At 39.5% G+C, this 22,270-nt stretch overlaps 1 protein-coding gene across 3 annotated transcripts in view; it reads right to left on the bottom strand.

Moving 5' to 3' along the window:
- Positions 1-22,270, bottom strand: part of RELN (reelin) — a 1,162,997-nt gene that overhangs the window by 196,158 nt on the left and 944,569 nt on the right. For all 3 annotated transcript variants that reach the window (XM_073573631.1, XM_073573629.1, XM_073573630.1), the window contains exons 29-30: positions 4,487-4,644; positions 1,086-1,293 (exon numbers count right to left, since the gene is read on the bottom strand). In XM_073573631.1, the coding sequence (XP_073429732.1) occupies positions 1,086-1,293; positions 4,487-4,644 (366 nt within the window). The remainder of the gene's footprint in view (positions 1-1,085; positions 1,294-4,486; positions 4,645-22,270) is intronic.

Here is a 22,270-nt window from a genome sequence, read left to right as displayed (position 1 = left end):
CTCAAGAATACAGGAATGATTTCATCTATTTATTTATCTATCTATCTATCTATCTATCTATCTATCTATCTATTTGCTTTTATCTTTACAAAAATAGCATTAGCCTAATAATCTGTGTTATGTTTACTTTATGGTTCCATTGTCTTTGTCTTTGAAATCTCTGGAGGGTGACACTTTCACACCACTGTGTGCTTTTTTGGGGGAGGATTGATTTGAACCAATCTTTTCTATAATTAACACTGAATTTGTAAGAATCTTTTATAGTAAAATGATCAGTCAGCCTGATCTACATTTTAAAAAATATGGTTGCATAAAGCCCAGTAAAGCTTGCAAGTTCTTCAACGTCAGCGACCTTGAAAATATTGGGCAAACACTGCCTAGCTAGTAGCTATCAAACTGGGATACCATTCCATGCACATTACCAATTTTAGAAGTCAATATTTATTTAAATAATAAAGAAAATCACTTTTCAGCTCATTGAGTTGTTATAAGAATTAATATCTCTGTCAACTACAAGTCTATTGTATTTGCATGAAAATGCTAATTGATTTGAATTTTATTCCACTGATTTTAGGTTTATCTAGAAAGATATCCAGGCACAAATTAACTACTTTTACTATATATTATTAGGAGAACATGTCTGTCTTGTTATCTCGTCCTAATTATTTTTATGGAAGAAGTACTTTCCTTGTAATTGAAAATATATATACTGAATATATACACATCAGAGATGCATAATTCCCAATATTGTCAATATCTTACAGTTTGAAGATAACAAACAATACATATGTCTCCTATTAAGGGGTGAAGCCTAGTTCACACGTCAGTGACTGACATTATTTATAAATAGATCTAAGAATTCAAGTAAAACTGACTCCTGATAATTGGATCCACTTCTCTAAAATCCCAGTAAAGAAAATATATGATCTCTTTGTATAATGTTTACTACTCAAGAGCTCAGTACTTCTTTTAAAGGCTTTATAGTAAATAAGGAAGACCAATGCAAGTGATTAACTTACTTAGCAATTTTTAGGAGAAAGCTGTGTATCGTAAAGACACATAAATTCTCATGGATGCTTATTCACCTGGTATTTGTCGTGTCCAGTGGTACAGTTCTTGCTTCTCGCTTTCCAAGACCATTAAAATAGAGAGATTTTCCATCAGTTAGGACCCCACAACCTGTGCCCACTTGACCTCCTGTGATTTTATGCCAAAGCTGACTAAGTTTGCCTTCAAATCTATCAAACATTTCATTTGAATTTGGCTTATTTGAGACACACGTTCCATGTTCAGCTAAAACAAAAAGAAATATATAATGTTTTATAGATGTGGTTACAAATTTTGCAGTGCTGAATTTATCACTTAACTCTTTAGATCCCTTCCACATGAGGAGAAACCTACAAAGAACAGAGAGTATAACAGCCATAGTAAAATTGAAATATTTATTGAAGAAATACAAGCAGAGTAAAAATTCCTAAAAAGAGGATGTCACACAGAGAGTTAAAATGGTACAGGGAGTTAATTAGACAAAAACAGGGAGACAAATTGTATTGCCAAGTAAATAAATATTACCGTAAATACTCGTATATAAGCTGAATTTTTCAGCACTTTTTTGGTAAAGCATGTTATGGTCTGATGAGACCAAGCTTGAACCTTTTTGGCCATCCCGCATCCCCAATTATAGGAGGGATTTCCAAAAGGTATGTTTGTTACAAAGCCAATACTGAGTCTCACTAAAAGAACCCCATACCTACAGTGAAGCATGGTAGAAGTAGCTGGGACTTTTTCGGTAGCTGTAACTGGGGCTTTAGTGAAGGTGAAGGTCTTTACGAACAGCTACAAATTTCAGTTAATTTTGCAACAAAAACTTAAGGCCTATGATTAGAAGTTGAAGATGAAAAGAAATTTCACCTCTCAGCATGACAACAACTGTAAATATGCCACCAAATCAACAAAAGAATGGTTTCACCAGAAGAAGTTCAAAGTTTTGAAATGGCCCAACCAGACACTAGCCCTGAATCCAATTGAAAATCTGTGGATTGACTTGTAGAGGGCTGTACACAGGAGATGTCCTCACAATTGGACAGATGTGCCATGATAATATACTCCTACTGAAAAACATTAAATTCTGTCATAAATTCAAAGGGTACTTCAACAAGGTATTAGTTTAAGAGTTTGCAATATTTACACAACCACATTATTATAGTTCTTTATTTTTCTTTATCCATCCAAAACAAATAATGTTTATTTTTTCAATTGGATTGTACAGATTATTGGGTACACTAAAGGTGGAAAAAGTTCTGAAATGATAATTCTTGGTATGATTTTTTACATGACAAAAAACAACATTTTAACAGGCGTGTGTAGACTTTTTATACTCACCATACAAATATATTTTTGTATGATGGATATAAAAAGTGGACATAAATATTGCAAACGCTTACACTAATACATTGTAGAAGTACCATTGGAACTTATGACAAAATTTAGTCTTTTTCAGTAGGAGTCTATCATCATGGCACATCTGTCAGATGTATGCAGCAGGGATGGAAATAGCAGGACTTCAAAGTAACGTCATAGAACATACAGACTATGAATATATGTACACAGTAGTAGGTAGTGGGTCCCAGCATCTACCTAACCTTGTTGGATATGAATAGCATCCCTGAACATGACAAATTAATTCAGAATTATCTTTTATTATAACATAACTCTGGGTGGTAATAAGCTAAATTCTGAGCGTTTCTCCATGGAATGGAATTGAGAGGAATCCTAGGAACATTATCTCTCTGAGGATTATGAGGAAAGTAATAATCATGGTAATGTTTTTCTAGAAATACAGTAACTTGTGAAAGTATTCACCCCCTTGGCATTTTTCATGTTTTGCTACCTCACAACCTGGAATTTCACTGGCTTTTCAGGGTTTGCATAAGGTCAAGTAAAGAACATACCTACAACTGTGATCATCTGGTTTTCTTTTTAGTGTCCAGCAAACAACAAATAGGACAAAATAACTGAAAACCTCTAAAGTCAGTACTTTGTACAGCCTCATTTTGCGGCAATTACAGCTGCAAGTCAGTCACTATGAGCTTTCCAGAATCTGACATTGGAATTTCTGCCCATTCATCAAGTCAAAACTGCTGCAGCTTCTTAAAGTTAGATGATTTCCTCTGGTGAACAGCAATCTTCAATTCTGACTACAGATTCATAATTGGATTAAGGTCTGGGCTTTGACTTGGCCACTCCAAAATATTTACACATTTCCCCTTAAACCACTCGAGTGTTGCTTTAGCAGTATGCTTTGGGTCATTGTCTTGAACCTCCATCTCAATCTCAAATCACTGACAGACTGAAACAGGTTTGCTCTAGAATATCCCTATATTTTGCACCATTCATCTTCCCCTAGACTCAGATAATTTTCCCTGTCCCTGCTGCCAAAAAATATCCCCACAGTATGATGCTGCCACTACCATGTTTCACTGTGGGGATGGTGTTCTTGGGGTGATGAGCTGTTTTGGTTTTGCGCCAAACATAGCGCTTACTTTGGTGGCCAAAAAGTTAAGTTTTGGTCTCATCTGACCACAACACATTCTTAAATACATTTGGGGAGTTTCCTTTCAATTTTGTGTGTAAGTAAAGGCTTTTTTTCTGCCCCCTCTTCTATATAGGCCACCTCTAAGGAGTGTATGGCTTACTGTGGTCGTATGGACAAATACTCCATTCTCTGCTTGTGAATTCTTTAGTCTCTTTGCTGCCTCTCTCATTAATGCCCTTCTTGCCCGGGCTGAGAGATTTGGTAGGCAGCCCTCTATTGGGAGGTTTGTTGTGGTACCATGTTCTTTCCATTTGATAACCATGGATTTAATAATGCTAAAGGATATCATCAGAGATTGGGATGTTTTTTATAACCCAACCCTGACTTGTACTTCTCAATAACTTTGTTCCTGACTAATTTGGAGATTGCCTTGGCCTTCATGGTGTTGTTTGGCTGGTGGTGCCTCTTGCTTAATGGTGTTGCAGCTTCTGCACCCTTTCAGAAAAGGTGTGTATATACTGACAGACCATATGATACTTAGACTGAACACAGGTGGACTTCTTTTCACTAAGCATGTGACTTATGAAGGTAATTGCTTGCACCAGAAATTTTTAGGTGCTCCATAGCAAAAGGGGTGAATACATATGCACCTGCCAATTTTTAGTTGTTTCATCCCTAAATGTAATTTATACCCATATGTTTATCACTTTACTTCACCAACTTAGATTATTTAGAGCTAGTGATGCATCACACACAAATAGGATTACAAAAATATTTAAACACAGGTTGTAATGTAGCAAAATAGGTAAAAAAGCCAAGGGGGTGAATACTTTCACAAGACACTCTATATAATGAAATAAGTACATACATATTGGCTACTTTAAACTGATCAATATTGTGAATAAATAAATCATTTAGTTATGTATGATTGACATGTAATTAAATATTTACCTGTGTATCCACGATCACAAAAACAAACTCCAGAAATACAATCCCCATGACCATTACAGTAATTCGGGCAAGATTCAGATATATAAACACCATCCAGACCAAAAGCCGGGGCATTTTTTAATGAGTTACTTTCTTGAATCCATCGGAATCTGGTTTTACTAAAATGATAAGAAAGATGAGTTATGCATAATAGAATACAAACATACACAATGTGCACTTAGGAGTATGCTAGATATGAATGTCTCTGCACTAAAATAGAATTAAAAAACACAAGGAGTCTTCATTTAGTGATAATTTTTGCCTTCATCAACCATATCCAGACTTGCAGTTGAGGTCAATTATCTTATACCTGATTAACATTGGGTCTTAGCATGAAATTACTAACAGATGTCTAAATACTAAGGCCTGCAACTTGCAGTTAGTGCAACTTGCAGCTGTGTATTAAATATTATGTTGATAAATACAAGCTCTAAATACAGTTTTCTTGATCGGTAAATGTAGAAACATGTTATTGGCGTAATAGTAGACTAAGGCTACATTCCCACGATCAGGAAGTAGCAGCGCTTTGGACGTGGCATTTCTTTGCTGCATCAAAAGCGCTGCTTTCTAATCACGTAGGTAATTCCTCGTGTTCACTAAACAATGATTTACCGCATCCAATACATTCTATAGTGGAAATTTCGGTTGCATAGACTAGCGCCTCCGCAACAGAAATTTACATTCTGCGACTCATTAAGTCGAGCCACTAGTGGGTTTACTCTGCTTCAAATAGAAGCACAGTGAGCATAAGATTTCTATAAATTCCATCCACTGTGCTTGTACTGTACAATGCAGCATTTTGAAAGTAGCCCAAGTGCAATGCGTCCAAAACGCTGCTATTCCAGAGCGGGCACGCACCATTAGGGTGTGTGCACACGTTGCGGATTCTGCTGCGGATTTTTCCGCGCAGATTTGGGAAAATCCGCAGGTCAAAAGACCTGCAGTTTATCTGTGGATTAGCCTGCGGTTTGACACCTGTACAATAGAACAGATGGAAAACCGCTGCGGAATTCGCACAAAGAATTGACATGCTGCGGTTTTAAAACTGCAGCAAATCCGCGTGGAAACATCTGCACTGTCTGCACTGCGGTTTTCGTTTTCATAGCTTTTAATGGTACTGTACACCGATCTGCAGGACCAAATCCGCTGCAGATCCGCAGCAGAATCCGCAACGTGTGCACACACCCTTACAGTATGATTCAAGCATCCAGTACTTAGATTCATGTCCACAGCTAAAATATAACTTAAAGAGAATCTGTCACCCCTGTATTCGAATATGAGCTACCGGCACCGATATCAGGGGCTTATCTACAGCATTCTGTAATGAGAAGTAAACCTAAAAGAGTTAGATTATACTCACCAGGGGGCGGTCCGGTCCGATGGGTGTCACGGTCCGGCGCCTCCCATCTTCATACGATGCCATCCTCTTCTTTCCTTCCTGTCATGGCTCTGGTGCAGGCGAAGTGCGCAGCCGCCGGACGTCTCTCGGTACCTGCGGACTGCAGGACTCTGCTCTGCCCTCAACAGGGCAGAGCAGTGCGCCTGCGCAGGAGCACGACAGGAAGGAAAGAAGAGGACGGCTTCGTATGAAGATGGGAGGCGCCGGACCGGACGCGACACCCATCGGACCGGACAGCCTCGCCGGTGAGTATAATCTAACTCTTTTTTCTTCTATTTCAAGTTACATCTGGGGCTTATCTACAGCATTACAGAATGCTGTAGATAAGCCTCTGATGTCAGTGCCGGCAGCTCATATTCGAAAAAAGGGGTGACAGATTACCTTTAATGTTATTCATGGATAAATCAAAAGTCAGGGTTTACTTTAATTGAATCTGTCTCATATCTGCCACTTTTGGTGTTTGTCCTCTTTTTTAAGACTCTTTTGTTGATGATATATAAATGTCTTAAAAATATATAGACTTGTAATTATTCAGAATAATAAACAAAATACTGGAACAAAGAAATCATAGGTGAATTAGACAACAAATTGAAATAAATAAATATTATTTCCCTGTGCTTATAGCAGCATTTTTACAAATCTATTAAATGCCTATTTATACAGTTGCTCCCCGTATATACTTAGCCTTTACTTCCTGCAGAAACCCCCAACCTTTTCAAGCTGATAAGTCACTTCCAATTATAACAGATGGTAGTGAGCCATACTGGGTGTTAAAATGTTAAAAAGAGGATATTAAAGACACAACTAAGTCATATGGCACTTATGATAGTGCTAACTGTCACTGATACAGTTTTATTCTTTGTGTCAAGCTTCAGTATTACTGTGACATCCCTAAGGCAACATTAGCAAAAACTACCACCAGCTGGGTAGCTACTTGCAAGTGACATGAGATCCATGTTGTAGTATACAAACCATCGGCTGGGTAACAGTGACTTTGTTTTTAGTTAACCTAGATACTAGATACTCTTATTACATATTTTGCACTTACATTGGAGTAGAATACGCTTTCCAAGCTTTTATTATTTGTTTATAATACATAGTACTTTGCAAAAGCCTGAAAACATGGGGGGATTCCCTAACAAACAGGCATTCCTCACATGTATTCAGCCTGTCCAGCAGCCACAAATCATGCAGCTGTGTCGACACATACTAAATCTCCGAGCATGCCAAAATACTCGGAGGACACCCAGGCATGCTTGGGAAAACCCGAGCGACGAGTATACTCACTCATCACTAGTTAACAGTTTATTTTTATCAATTAACCTATTACCGACATCCGCTGTACATGTAAGGTCCAAGTCAGTAGCGGGTGTATGGAGCGGGCTCACGACTCGGCTCATCTGCCCCATACCCAGCAGATAATGGCTGTTACCACAGCCAAGACCTGCCTCTAACAAGCTTGGAACAACAAATGTCCCAGTAAGTGCAAAGGGACTTCACATAATATCATAGCAAAAATTCCCATATGCCGCTACATAGGAAGAAATAAGGAGATCACGAATATAAAAAAAAACTATTTTATTTCATATATCCAATAAAATCCATACAATTAAAAAAGCAAAATGCCATATAAGGGACGCTGGAGCACATGATGAAAAAAATAAGACATAAAAATGGACAGTGTTATCAAACTGTAGGCAGACAAAACACGGCATTCCTCACAATATAAACAGAAGCATTCATATGCAGGTATCTAATGCTCAAAATGAACTATCAATATAGCATCTAATGCAGTACAAAATCAATGCGCACAATGCCCAAGTGAAAAATATTTTTTAAGCCTAGTTTATGTACAATAAAAAAAAAAGTATTACCACAACGGCAAGTATAACACCTGTATGGAGATATGCAGCTATAAATTATAAGACTCCAATATGAGGCTATAATTACAAAAACTTCGGTGTATGGTAACACATGGAAATTCTAAATAGGATAAAAACCCGTTATGAATCAATATAAAGCCAAAATCAAACCAGTAAGACAGGTGAATAGTAAACTATATTTACCGCTGATGGAAGTAGGTGCTCGTGGCATCCCCTCACCATACACCAAAGTTTTTGTAATTATAGCCTCATATTGGAGTCTTATAATTTATAGCCGCATATCTCCATACAGGTGTTATACTTGCCGTTGTAGTAATACTTTTTTATTGTACATAAACTGGGGTTAAAAAATATTTTTCACTTGGGCATTGTGTGCATTGATTTTGTATTGCATTAGATGCTATATTGATAGCTCATTTTGAGCATTATATACCTGCATATGAATGCTTCTGTTTATATTGTGAGGAATGCCGTTTTTTGTCTGCCTACAGTTTCATAATAATGTCCATTTTTATGTCTTATTTTTTTCATCATGTGCTCCAGCGTCCCTTATAAGGCATTTTGCTTTTTTAATTGTATGGATTTTATTGGATATATGAAACAAAATAGTTTTTTTTATATTTGGGATCTCTTCATTTCTTCCTATGTAGCGGTATATGGGAATTTCTAACAAGCTTGGGTAGCTAGACGATGATTTGTAATACATTAAGCAATACTGTGGTATTGCTCTATATAATACAACTAGCTGAAGAGCCCGGCGTTGCCTGGGCATAGTAACCAACTGTGGTTAGTTATAACAAATTATAATGATTATATTGCACATAAAAAATGTGCATCTAATCCTATCCTGTCTGATATGGACTGCTGAGCCGTGTATCTAATCCTCTCCTGTGTGATACTGACTGCTGAGCTGTGTATCTAATCCTCTCCTGTGTGATACTGACTGCTGAGCCGTGTATCTAATCCTATCCTGTGTGATACTGACAGCTGAGCTGTGTATCTAATCCTATCCTGTGTAATACTGCCTGCTGAGCCTTGTATCTATTCCTATCCTGTGTGATACTGACTGCTGAGCTGTGTATCTAATCCTCTCCTGTGTGATACTGACTGCTGAGCCATGTATCTAATCCTATCCTGTGTGATACTGGCTGTTGAGCTGTGTATCTAATCCTATCCTGTGTGATACTGCCTGCTGAGCCATGTGTCTAATCCTCTCCTGTGTGATATTGACTGCTGAGCCGTGTAGCTAATCCTATCCTGTGTGATACTGGGCTCCCCCTGCAGTCTGTGTCAGAGGGTGGTCTGTGTTGGCACGGTAATAAATTGTGTTATTTCCAGCTTTACAGAAGGACGATAACACCATAGAAATGATAAGAATAATAGGCCTCAGTTACAACTGTCTACAAAGAAAACTGTTGCTGATGGCAACCAATCACAGCTCATTTTTCATCTTTTAAACAGCTCTGGGACAGCGTGGCGAGTTTTGAGTGGCGACTTTTGTGTTTCCACTTTTATGTGGCGAAGTTGGGGTATGTGTGGTGAAATGTGTGCTGAGAGTGGTATATGTGTTGAAGCACGTGGTAGTGTGTGGCGCATTTTGTGTGTGTGTTCATATCCCCGTTTGTGGTGAGTATCCCATGTCAGGGCCCCACCTTAGCAACTGTATGGTATATACTCTTTGGCGCCATCGCTCTCATTCTTTAAGTCCCCCTTGTTCACATCTGGCAGCTGTCAATTTGCCTCCAACACTTTTCCTTTCACTTTTTCCCCATTATGTAGATAGGGGCAAAATTGTTCTGTGAATTGGAACGCACGGGGTTAAAATTTCGCCTCACAACATAGCCTATGACGCTCTCGGGGTCCAGACGTGTGACTGCAAAATTTTGTGGCTGTAGCTCCGATGGTGCGGATGCCAATCCCAGACATACATACATACACACCCACATTGAGCTTTATATATTAGATTGATCAGACGATCACAGGTTTAAGTCACACTAATAAATACAGTAAAAAGTAAAAAAATATAAAATAAAATAAAAAAACAGAAAACTTCAAATAATCAACTCATTAAAAAAAAATATAATAAAAAAAGACACAAATGTGGTATCCAGCAGAAAAGTCTTAGTTATCAATATAACAAAATAATTTACTGGATCGCTAAGCACCACAAGCAGAAAAAAGTTAAAAACGGCAAAACTGCAAAAAATGTTGTAAGAATTGATCAAAATGTTATATTTTCTTAAAAATGCTATCATTAAAAACGTCTCTGGACTGAAAAATGAAAATGTTACAGGTCTCAGGAAATGGTGACATAGTCAAAAAGATTTTTTTTTACAGATTTCCGATGTTTTCTTTAATCACTAAAATAAAAAAAACAGGACAAGTTTTGTGCTGCTTTACATTGTACTAATGATGGAGAACTATATTGCCGTGTAATTTTTCTACAATATGTAAACTGTAAAAACAATTCCCAAAAAACAATGCCAGAATTGCGTTTTTATGGTAGTATTTTTCATTGCAAGTTCATCACACTTTGAATACTTTTTTTCCTGTTTTCCAGTATACAATATGGTAAACTGAATGGCGTCATTCAAAAACACAACTCATCCTGCAAAATAAAAGCTCCATTACATCTATGTGGACAGAAAAATAAAAAACTTATGGCCCTTGGAAGGAGAAGAAAAAATAAAAAAGCAAAAATTTGTCATGTCAGGAAGGAGTTATTAAATGCAAAGAGAATAAATAGAATTAAAATCTAAATCAAATCAATATTTGCTGTGATCACCCTTTGCCTTCAAGACAACATAACGCCTTCTAGGTACACATGTACAAAGTTTTTCAAAAATTACGACAGTGAGGTTGTTCCAAACATTTTGGAGAGCTAACCACAGAACTTCTGTGGATGTAGACTTGTGCAAATCCTTCTGCCTCTTCTGTCTCTTAATGTAATCCCAGACAGACTTGATGATGTTGAAATCATTGCTCTCTAAGGGTCATTTCATCAGGACTCCTTGCTCTTGTTTAAAGGGAAGGTACCATGTTTGTAGATCATTAATAAATCAATGTAGTGTAGCATAACATGCTGTTATAACCAAGTTTTGATTGCATTTGAAACATATTTCTTGTGTTATACGATTTTAAAGAAGGAACTGGGGGCTGACATCTTGCTTTTACAGTAGCAGCACAACACTTTCCGTGTCATAATATGGCACTCCATGGTCATAGGAGATAACAGATGGACGCCAACCCTATCTATTAAAATGGAGATGTCACTGCTGTGAACTGGGCTCGCCTCTGTGGGCTGCACAATTCACAGTAGTGGGAGTGTTCTGCTGCCATTTTCATGGAGCCCTCAAATCTGCTAACATAAGCACTACTGCTTCCAGCAGAACAGATTCTAGATTGACAGGAGTAAAATGCGGGTGAAAAGCACGGGCAGAGTATCAGAGACTGCAAAGACATCATGGAGGAACAGTGTACCATCATCAATATTGGAGCAAGAGCTGTTGGCAGGAGCTGTGATTCATCCCTCAGTAAGATAAGATAAGGAGCTGCAGGTCTGCGGTGAATGGCCAGGCATTGTGGAGGGGGGAAGATACATGTAATCTGGGTGAGAGAGCCATTTGAAGACTGATGGGAGAGAGAGAGACAGTAACTGCTGGTGATAGCAGATCACAGGGCAGTCACCCACAAAATGGCGCTGCCCTGTGATGCTACTCTTTATTCTGCCCCAGGGATACTAGAATACCCAAAGGGGAGGGAAATGGTGATGTCAGCAGTTACTGCCCCAATTTTCCAGCTAACCTTAAAGCTGTTAAGTCTTACTATAGTTGCTTCAGGTCTAAAACGGAAAATGCTCACCCTAGTGGTAATTATATACATTTGTAAAAAAAATATATAATATTTTTCTTATAGAAATATTTGCAAACAATGTAAACATTGCATTAATACACTTTAATTACTATTTTAAGCTTAATTTAATAAAAAAACGAACTACAAGAAAACTGGTAGCATCTTCCCTTTAAGCTGTAGTTTGTAATGACATTGGCTGTATTTTGGGATCATTCTTCTAATGTAGAATAATTTTGGAGCCATTCAGATGCCTCCCTGATGGTATAGCATGATGTATAATTATCTGCCTGCATTCCTCATCATTGAGGATACTGACCAGATCCCCAACTCCATTTGCTGAAATGCAACCCAAACTTGCAGAGAATCTCCACCATACTTCAAAGACTGCTGAAGACATTCATTATTGTACCACTCTCCAGTCATTTGGTGAACAAATTGCTTTCTGTTACAATTTTAAATTTTATCTCATCAGTTCAGAGCACCTGCTGCCATTTTTCTGTACACCAGTTCCTTTGTTTTCATACATAGTCAATTGGCCTTGTTTTCCTGTTGATAATATGGCTTTTCAGCTACAATTCTTCCATGAAGACCACTTCTAGACAAGCTTCTTCAAACAGTAGATTGGTATAGCTGAGACCCATCCAGTTCTGAGCTGATAGTAGTGCTGGACATCTTCTAATTCAGATTGGAAGTAAGCAACATTGTCTTTCAATTGCTCCACTAGTTGCCTTGTTCGGTTACTGCATTTACAGTTCTCAATGTTGCCCATTTTTTGATGCTTCTTCAAAAGAGATTGAACAATACATCTTGAATGCGCAAGCTACTATCAAATCTTTAGTTGGGTGAGGCCTTGCCGATGCAGTATAACTACCTTGTGCGTTGTTGCTGTGCTCATTCTTGCTATGGTGTATGACCTGTGATATGAAACTGTAGCCGAACTTGAATGTTCCTCACCCAGTTTTCAGCCATATAAGCAGAATTTTCTGTTTCAGTTAATAACTGTGTTTCAACTTATATATGAAAATGATAATCATTGCATCTGTTTGGTATAATTGGTAACTCATATACCTCACAACGTGTTACTCATACAGCTGACTTTAATTCTAAAAAAAACCCTGACTATGTGAAAATGTACTTAAAAGAATTGTTGCTGTTTTGGAACAACGTTCCTGTTGAATTTCTTCAAAAACAGTGTTCAAAAATAACATTACCTGGTTGGAAAAGGGGGTCTACAGAAAGAGAAATGCAATAAAGTTATTTGAAAACATTTGGGGTCCTTGGCTGGATGTTCCAGGACTGCCATCTGAATTACTGTTGAGAGACCCTGTACTGCATCTATTGTTTCCTGGTATTAGGATCAGAGCAAAATATCTTGCCTGTTAAATAGGTGATTTATAATATATTGTTTAGAAACATATTTACTTTGACTGAATAGTAGATATACCTACTGTATCTCAATAAACCTACTTACCGTATATACTCGAGTATAAGCCGACCCGAGTATAAGCCGACCCCCCTAATTTTGCCACAAAAAACTGGGAAAACTTATTGACTCGTGTATAAGCCGAGGGTGCTCACCTCAGTCGCTGCCCCCTGCTCATCAGCGTTGCGCTCTGCAGTGACTGTGCAGGCAGAGAGCGCGATAGCGCCCTCTGACCTGAATGTCACTGCAGAGGACGCAAGACAGCAGAGCGCAGGGACAGGTGAATATGCCTCCCAACCCCCCATTCATACTCACCGGGTCCTGTTGCTTGTCTCTGCAGCTCCCCTGCTTGTTGTTGGCCCCAGTTATGATGCACAGTGAGTGGCCCCAGTTATGATGCACAGTGAGTGGCCCCAGTTATGATGCACAGTGAGTGGCCCCAGTTATCTGCACAGTGAGTGGCCCCAGTTATCTGCACAGTGAGTGGCCCCAGTTATGGTGCACAGTGAGTGGCCCCAGTTATGATGCACAGTATGTAGCCCCAGTTATGCTGCACAGTGAGTGGCCCCAGTTATGATGCACAGTGAGTGGCCCCAGTTATGATGCACAGTGAAAGGCCCCAGTTATGATGCACAGTATGTGGCCCCAGTTATGATGCACAGTGAGTGGCCCCAGTTATGATGCACAGTATGTGGCCCCAATTATGCTGCACAGTGAGTGGCCCCAGTTATGATGCACAGTGAGTGGCCCCAGTTATGATGCACAGTGAGTGGCCCAAGTTATGATGCACAGTGAGTGGCCCCAGTTATGATGCACAGTGAGTGGCCCCAGTTATGATGCACAGTGAGTGGCCCCAGTTATGATGCACAGTGAGTGGCCCAAGTTATGATGCACAGTGAGTGGCCCAAGTTATGATGCACAGTGAGTGGCCCCAGCTTTTCTGCACAGTGAGTGGCCCCAGCTTTTCTGCACAGTGAGTGGCCCCAGCTTTTCTGCACAGTGAGTGGCCCCAGCTTTACTGCACAGTGAGTGGCCCCAGCTTTTCTGCACAGTGAGTGGCCCCAGTTATCTGCACAGTGTGTGGCCCCATCATGTTGCTGCTGCCGCTGCCTCCCTTACAAAAAAAACAAAAACCTGTAGGCTCACCTCAGTCGCTGCCCCCTGCTCATCAGCGTTGCGCTCTGCAGTGACTGTGCAGGCAGAGAGCGCGATAGCGCCCTCTGACCTGAATGTCACTGCAGAGGACGCACGACAGCAGAGCGCAGGGACAGGTGAATATGCCTCCCAACCCCCCATTCATACTCACCGGGTCCTGTCGCTTGTCTCTGCAGCTCCCCTGCTTGTTGTTCCATGTTGTCGGCGCTGCTCTCTTCCTGGTTCAGCGGTCACGTGGTACCCGCTCATTAAATATGTGCATATTTAATGAGCGGGTACCATTTGACAGCTGAAGCAGGAAGAGAGCAGCACCCACAACATGGAACAAGCAGGGGAGCTGCAGAGAAGGGTGAGTATGATCTGACACCCCCGCTCCCCCTCCCCTGCCGATCCCCCCGGTATATGACTCGTGTATAAGCTGAGAGGGGGACTTTCAGCCCCAAAAAATGGGCTGAAAATCTCGGCTTATACACGAGTATATACGGTATCTAGGACAAAAAGTTGAATATAGGTTTCTCTTGTATGGTAATAATGGAAGGGAGGGGGAGTTTCTTCTTAATAAATAAAAACAAGGAAAATATAAAAAGTCAACTTTATTTTGTATAAGATATGATATACAGGGTGATTCACTTGCTACTTTACTTAAAAAAATTGTTCGTAACTTCTAAAAGACACAGCTTGGACTGTGCATACTTTGATTCATGAGAAATGAGAATGTTATAAACCTCAGCAACAGCGACGAGAAACATTCTCTCGCCGATTTGTCGCCCTGTCTATTGGCTACACTACAAGGTAGACTTGCTGCACACCTTTCTATGTGTTAGTTGTGTATGTGTGGTGCTTGCATTTCACTCTTGCCAAATTCCTTTTTCATTTGTTACCAATGTGCCGATACAGTTTGGAGGAGCGTGTTGTCGATGTGAAAATTTATTAGAAAGCGGAGTCCTTAAACAGATGCCAAAATGAGTTTCCAAAGAAGTTTGGAGGTGGAAATCCACTGTCCAAACAGTATATTCTGTCAGTGGTGAATAAGCAGGAACATACATGAACATTACGGGTCAGGCTTGATGGAGAACATCCAAAAATGTCTGAGGAAAGAGTTCAAGATGTGAAACAGCTATTTCTGGCATCTCCATGTAAATCGTTGCACAGGCTTTCCCAGGAGACAGGCAACGAGCGGCAAGAAAGGTCGTGTTCGCTTGTCCAGAGTCACGGTCATTCAGGAATTGAAAATGCCAGATCTAGAGAAAAGAATTAGTTATTGCCGTATTTTTTCTTTTAGGGCCATTTGAAAGGTCGAGTGTACAGTAATAAGCCATGAACATTACAGGCACTCCGAGAACATACAGCAAGAAATTCATCTTATGATCCCAGACGTCCTGCGGAATACATTCAACAATATGGTGTTCTTGGATGCGAATGGTGAACATTTTCAACACCTGCTTTAAAATATCAGTTTCTTATGAACCAACGTATCTACAGTCTAAATTTTGGTGTGATAGATGGTCTCTTTTAGAAGTTACAGCAATTTTTCTGAGTAAAGTAACGATTGAATCACAATGTATGTTACAATACTGTCCAACAACAAGACATGATGGATAGTTAAGTGCTCAACTGATCTGATAACAACTGTACTTGTTTCTCATTTTTTGAATAAAAAATGATCTGATTAAAAACTGTGTGCAAGTATTTTACCATAAAAATTGATGTTTTGATGCTGTATTGAAGGCAAAGGGTACTCACACCACTTATTGATTTGATTTACATTTATCTTGTGTTCACTTATTTGGCATTTTGTTAACAGATAAAAATTAACTTTTAACACTACTATTTTTAAATGCATTCTTACTGTGCAGTATTTTTTCCACATCCACCTAAAATTTTGTACAGCGCTGTATTTAAAAATGTTACCCCAATACTAGTGCACTAATCTCTTGATATTGCTTTATCATTCCACAGCTTCTTTCTAAATTCTCTGAACCAAACCACCCATGCTTGTCCAACAATCTACAATATTGTAAAGTGCCTGAGCGAGGTAGCTGTGGGTGAGCTGCTGCTTCTGCTCGCTCTGGCACCCTACAGACAAAATGTGTCCCAGTCCTAGTGTGCTGCTGTGTGTGGGGTGCATCACATTTACTTGTGGCCCATAGGCTTCCACTGGCTCCAAGCATTTTTATTCAAGAACCATTGCAGCAAACAATCCAGGGGACACTGAATTTGTTAAAACAGTCAAACTTTTACTTGGCAGCTTATGGTCATTACAATGAGGCATATTGGATAGGGCCAAATGGTTTACAGTCTTTCCTACAGGTACCGGACATAACTTAAGCGCTAGTTCTCGGTATGGGTAGAGCATCCCTCTTGCTAACTTCTCTACCACTAGGAATTCTTCTCCACCACAAGCAGTGCACCCAGATTGCATCACCTCCCGCCTGTGAGAGTTTGAGTCCATATGTCCCCATAGCACTGTAGGATTAGTGCACCCAAGGGCTCCAAAAACTATCTTGATGTTCCCAGGCCAACAGACAGATTTGCATGGAAGAGTTCTAAGGCAATCCACTGCCCTCAGTAACAGACTCACGATGTCCCTAGCAGCTTACTGCCTATGACCACTGCTGCTACTTCACCACACTTTCTCTAACTGAACTTGACACTCCCTGAACTTGGAGCTAACTCTCTATTCCCCCTCCCCAGCCGTTACAATTAACCCTATCTAAGATAAACTGCAAAGGGTTTTACTTTCAGATAACATACATTAATATAAAATAAATTTAACCACTTGGGGTGCCAGAGAGTAGAGCATCATCTCTACCACTCCTACACTAGTATCCATATTTTTCATATCACAACCACTTTATTTGTCCTGCTCTTTTGTATGCACTGGGATGCGTAGGCTCAGATCATCAGACTTAGCTTTAATAAACAATTAATTTTACTTACCTACACACTTTATTCAATTTAGTTTATATGTTGTTGCTATATAAAGGTTATTATAATTATTATTATTACTATTATTACAAATACTTATAAAAAATGTTTTTTCATCATTTTCTTTTAGGGGTCTAGTTGCTGAACTTCTTCTTGTTATTTACAACAAACATAACTGTGCCTTAGCTTCTTCAGTATATAAATCATATGCCGAATCACATACATAAAAGCCATGAGGCAATTTCCTAGTAGGAGAAGGTCGAGAATGTAAAAGATATTATTTATAACCTTGTCTGGTGTCACTTTTTATTGGCTGTTTGAGCGTGATCAGCTTTCAATCCTAATATTTTTTTAAGCTGCTAAATAGATTGAGTACTTGTGCTTGGTCCTAAGGCATAATTTATTTTAATTTCCTCTATTTAGTCCCATCAACATGAACTATCACTGTGGCACATTTACTACTTCTTAATGGCTCCTGTGACTTTCAGCATATCACTCTGCAAACAAGCTGCTGAGGAGCAGTGGTAATGATGGCAAGCTGAGATGAATTGCATACGCCAGTCAATCACTGGCTCCCCTTTCTTGTAGAAAGAGAGGGGATTTATACAATATGTCCTTGCTGTGCAGGGCTTTCTTGCCATCTGGTGATATGTTGGTCCAAGTACACAGTTTCTGGAAAAGGACAGTAAGCCTAAACTCCCAGAAGTGATTTTTGCTAGGCAAAAAAATAGGATTTTCTAGTGCAGCCAACACGATTGTACAACATTTCTAAAATACGGCTTACACATTGACCATACATGTCGGGGACAGCCCAGCTATATTACCAGTCCTAACAAAAATTTGTTTTAACCCCTTAAAGACCGCCAATACATTTTTTAACTGACCTGAGATCTAAGAGAATAGCAACCCCATATAGGGGACTATCCAGCAGCTGTCAGCTGTACACTGTAGCTGACAACTTTCTGCATCAGCCACGATCAGTGTTTGCACCGTCCAAATCTGTTTTATCCCTTAGATGCTGCTGTCAATAGGGACTGCATCATGTAAATGGTTAACAGAGTGTGGCTTCTTCCTCTTTATCTCCATCGGCACCCTGAGATCATGATTGTGTGGTCCTGATGTTTGGCATGGCAATTCACGACCAAATAGCGGCCTTAGAGTCTGACGGCTGTTGTAGCCTGTTCAGAAGTTAGCGCCGTTTAGGTGGTAAAAATACACATTTTCATTCCTGACATGCCACTTTGCATTAATTCCTAAAAATCACCAGAAGGGTTAATAAACTACCTGACTGCAGTTTTCAATATGTCAGGAGGTGCTGTTTTTAAAATGGTATCACTTTTTGGGGTTTCCAATATATATGACCCTCAAAGTCACTTCAAACATGGATAGGTCCCTTTAAAAAAATAAATTTTGTAAATTTCCTTGAAAAAATGAAAAATGACTGCTACATTTTTAAACCTCCTAAAAGGTTAATAAAATAAAATAACATTTTAGGAATGGTGCTGATGTAAGGCAGACATGTGGGAAATGTTATTTATTAATGTTTTGCTGTAGTATGACTATCTGGATTAAAGGGATAATCATTCAAAGTTTGAAAATTGCTAATTTTTTTAACATTTTTCTCAAATCTCTGATATTTTTATTAAATAAAAACAAAACATATCAACCTAAGTTTACCATTATCATAGAGTATAATATGTCACAAAAAACAATCTCAAAATTACTGAGAATTGTTGAAGGGTTCCAGAGTTTTTACCAGATATATTGACACTGGTCAGACTTCAAAAATGTGGCTCCGTCACTAAGGGGTTAATCTGAGGAACACAAACAATAACATATCAAAGTGCTAATAAGCTATAATGTATTTTCTTTGTTATGAAACAGCATGACTGACCTTTTATTTCAGAACTCAGTTCCATGATGATAGATGAAAAAGATGTTTGTAATATAGTAGTTTAATTAACAAAATGACAGAACATTCAGAATTCATGACTATTGGCATGGAATGTAATAGATTGTTTTCAGAGTTGTTTCTATTTTTAGCTTCTACATATAGAACATTGTCCAAATAGCACAATATTTAGCACAAAGCCCGAGGGAAGGATGGATAGTGAAGGTAGACTGGGCCCTCCATATTGACTACATCTATGATATGAACACCATTTGCTTATTAGCAAAACTGCCACCACAGAAATTAAAGAGAATCTGTCACTCGATTTTTGCCACCTATTCTGAGAGCAACATAATGTAGATACAGAGACCTTGATTACAGTGGATTATCACTAACTGGGCTGTATTTTTGATAAAAAATACTGTTTTATCTGCAGGAGATTATCACGAGAGGACTAGTAAACCTGTTGTTATGAGCTCTGTATAACCCCCAAAGATTTCTGTCTATGCACAGGGTGTACAGAAAGTGACCAATGAGAATTATACATAGCTCAGCATTCAAAGTACTGCCAGATCTGCAGAAGATAAAATAGGGATTTTATCGAAATTGTAGCAAACAGCAGAGTAAGTAATACATCACTGAATTTAGGGTCTCTGCACCTACATCATGCTGCTCTCAGATGGGGTAGCAAGAACTTGATGCCAGATTCCCTTTAATCCCTTAATCCCTGGGCGGGATTTCTGGCACGCTTGCCCGAAGCGTGAATTATATGCCACTGTCAGAGATTGACAGTGGCATTTTGTGGGTTAACAGTCGTTCAAATCAGCTGACATGTGCCGGGAAAGATGTGGGCTCAGCGCCGGAGTCCACATCAAAGGGAAGGATTCTGATGTGGGCGTACTATTACGTGCAACGTCGAAAAGTGGTTAATGAAGAATTCATCAAGGCATACACAAAATTTGATTTATATTTAAAGGGGTAATGTGGCTTCAGCAGATAAATTTAGAAGTTCTGCAAATTTTCCTTTTCTTTAGAGTAATTTAAGACTTCTGCTTAAAATCTCGAGTAGTGCTCCCCAACTCCAATTGTGAAAGCTCACCAACAGATCACGTAATCCTTGGTATTGTACAGGTGATCAGTGACACAGTCAGATGAGGACCTATTTTTTCAAACAGAGTTGTATTTCTCAACGGAATAATTTTGGGGTGCATACACCGTATATAATCGTGTATAAGCCGAGGTCTTCAGCACTTTTTTTGTATTGAAAACGCCCCCCCTCGGCTTATACACGAGTCAATTGACCCAGAAAGACGGCAGGGGAGGGGGAGCGGCGGAGCAGCGGGTCACAGAGGCAGGAGATGTTGGCTGTGGCTAAAGCCTTTGCTGATGCTAAAGAGAAATGAATATTCATTTCTCTGTAATAGCGCACACAGTGACAGCCGCCGGCTTCCAGCGCACACCCTACTTGCCTTCCCTGCACGTCCTCATTGCATCTCGTTTGTTCCGGCATCAGCAGCTCTTACGGCCGAGCGATCATGTGGCCCCGCTCATTTAGGTAATGAATATTCAAGCCTCCTCACTCCCATAGGCGTGGAGTGAATATTAATTACCTTAATGAGGGGGGCCACGTGATCACTCGGCAGGAAGAGCTGCTGGCACCAAAACGGGATGCAGCCAGGGCACACAGGAAAGGTAAGTAGGATTTTTTTATAGGAACCATGCATACAAGGATAGGCGATAGGGAGCCATGCATACAAGGACAGAGGACAGTGATAGGGGAGACATGCATACAAGGACAGGGACATAGGAGCCATGCATGCATACAAGGACAGGGATAGGGGAGCCATACATACAGGGACGGGGGAGCCATGCATACCAGGATAGGGATGAGAAGACAATGCATACCTGGCTTATACTCGAGTCACTAAGTTTACCCAGTTTTTCATTGCAAAACTAGGTGCCTTGGCTTATACTCGGGTTGACTTATATTCGAGTATATACGGTAACTTATTAACAAACTTCTATTAATTCTTTTTGGAAAGAAATGTAAACAAAACAGAAATTCTGACACTTTTCTTTTGCATTTTAAATGTTACATTAATCACCATGCTGCACAAATAAGGGTTATTCTCAAAATAACAATGTAGTCTTATAATAATGTACATATATTTATTAAATAAGCAGTCCCATCAAAGTTCTTATCCTCTTGATGTAGTGCAATCATCATATTACACTGCCCTGTGTACTTAAAATTGCTCATTTTGCCTATCTGCCCAGTAAATTCTTCTATTTTCTCTGCTCTATGTAGAAACAGGAAGTCTCTTGTCCCTGCATTTATCATCCCCTTCTTCAACTTCTGACTTACCTGCTCCCTCCTCCTTCCTTTCAGGGACTTTTGCAGTGACTCATGACTCAAATTGGGAAAATTGACCTCCAGTTTCTACATAGAGCCTAGAAGGATTCAGCTAGTCAGTTTTTAATCATGTGATGTCACATACCTAATGGAAAAAAGAATAATTAACTGGTTAGAAAGGCAAAATGAGCAATTGTACATACAAAGTGCTATTTAATATAATGATTGCAATATATTAACAGGTTTAAAATTTTGATGGGAGTGCTTCTTTAATTTCTGCCAATTTAACTCAGTTTCAAATGTGCCCAGATTTGCACATATCGCTCCCAATGAATGCTCTTGCAGGCTCTATTAACCCTTCATTGACAGTGCCCTGGTACAGATCCACTGCTCCTGGTCAATCTTGCAATCATTCCCTCTCAGCTGGCTAACTGTCAGCATGGCTGTGCTGTGGGATGTATCTGGAACTGAGCTGCTCCTGTGAGGGATGATGCCACAGAAAGGGCAGAGCCTCCTTCATTACAGTGCAGTGAGCTCATACCAGGAAGCAGTGGCGTATCTGTGTGCTGGTAACTAAGAAGAGCAATGTACTACAAAATGTGGTTGTATATAAGGGGACTTAAAGGAGAAATATCAGACAGGATGGGACAGTGTATAGAGTGGACTGATAAAAAAGATACACTGCAGGATGGGGCAGTGTAAAGGGTATGCAGAAAGGAGAGGTATTCAGAAGGATTGGGCTGACATGAGCGATCTACTGCAGTATAGGGCTGTGTAAAGAGGTGGTTGAAAGGGGAAATGTACTACAAGATAGGGCTGTGTATAGAGAGGACTGAAAGAAGAGATATACTACAGGATTTT

Source organism: Dendrobates tinctorius, unplaced genomic scaffold, assembly GCF_039654945.1.
Source record: "Dendrobates tinctorius isolate UK_male_01 unplaced genomic scaffold, ASM3965494v1 ptg000035l, whole genome shotgun sequence".
Classification (NCBI taxonomy): Eukaryota; Metazoa; Chordata; class Amphibia; order Anura; family Dendrobatidae; genus Dendrobates; species Dendrobates tinctorius.
This window is presented reverse-complemented; position numbering and strand designations above follow the sequence as displayed.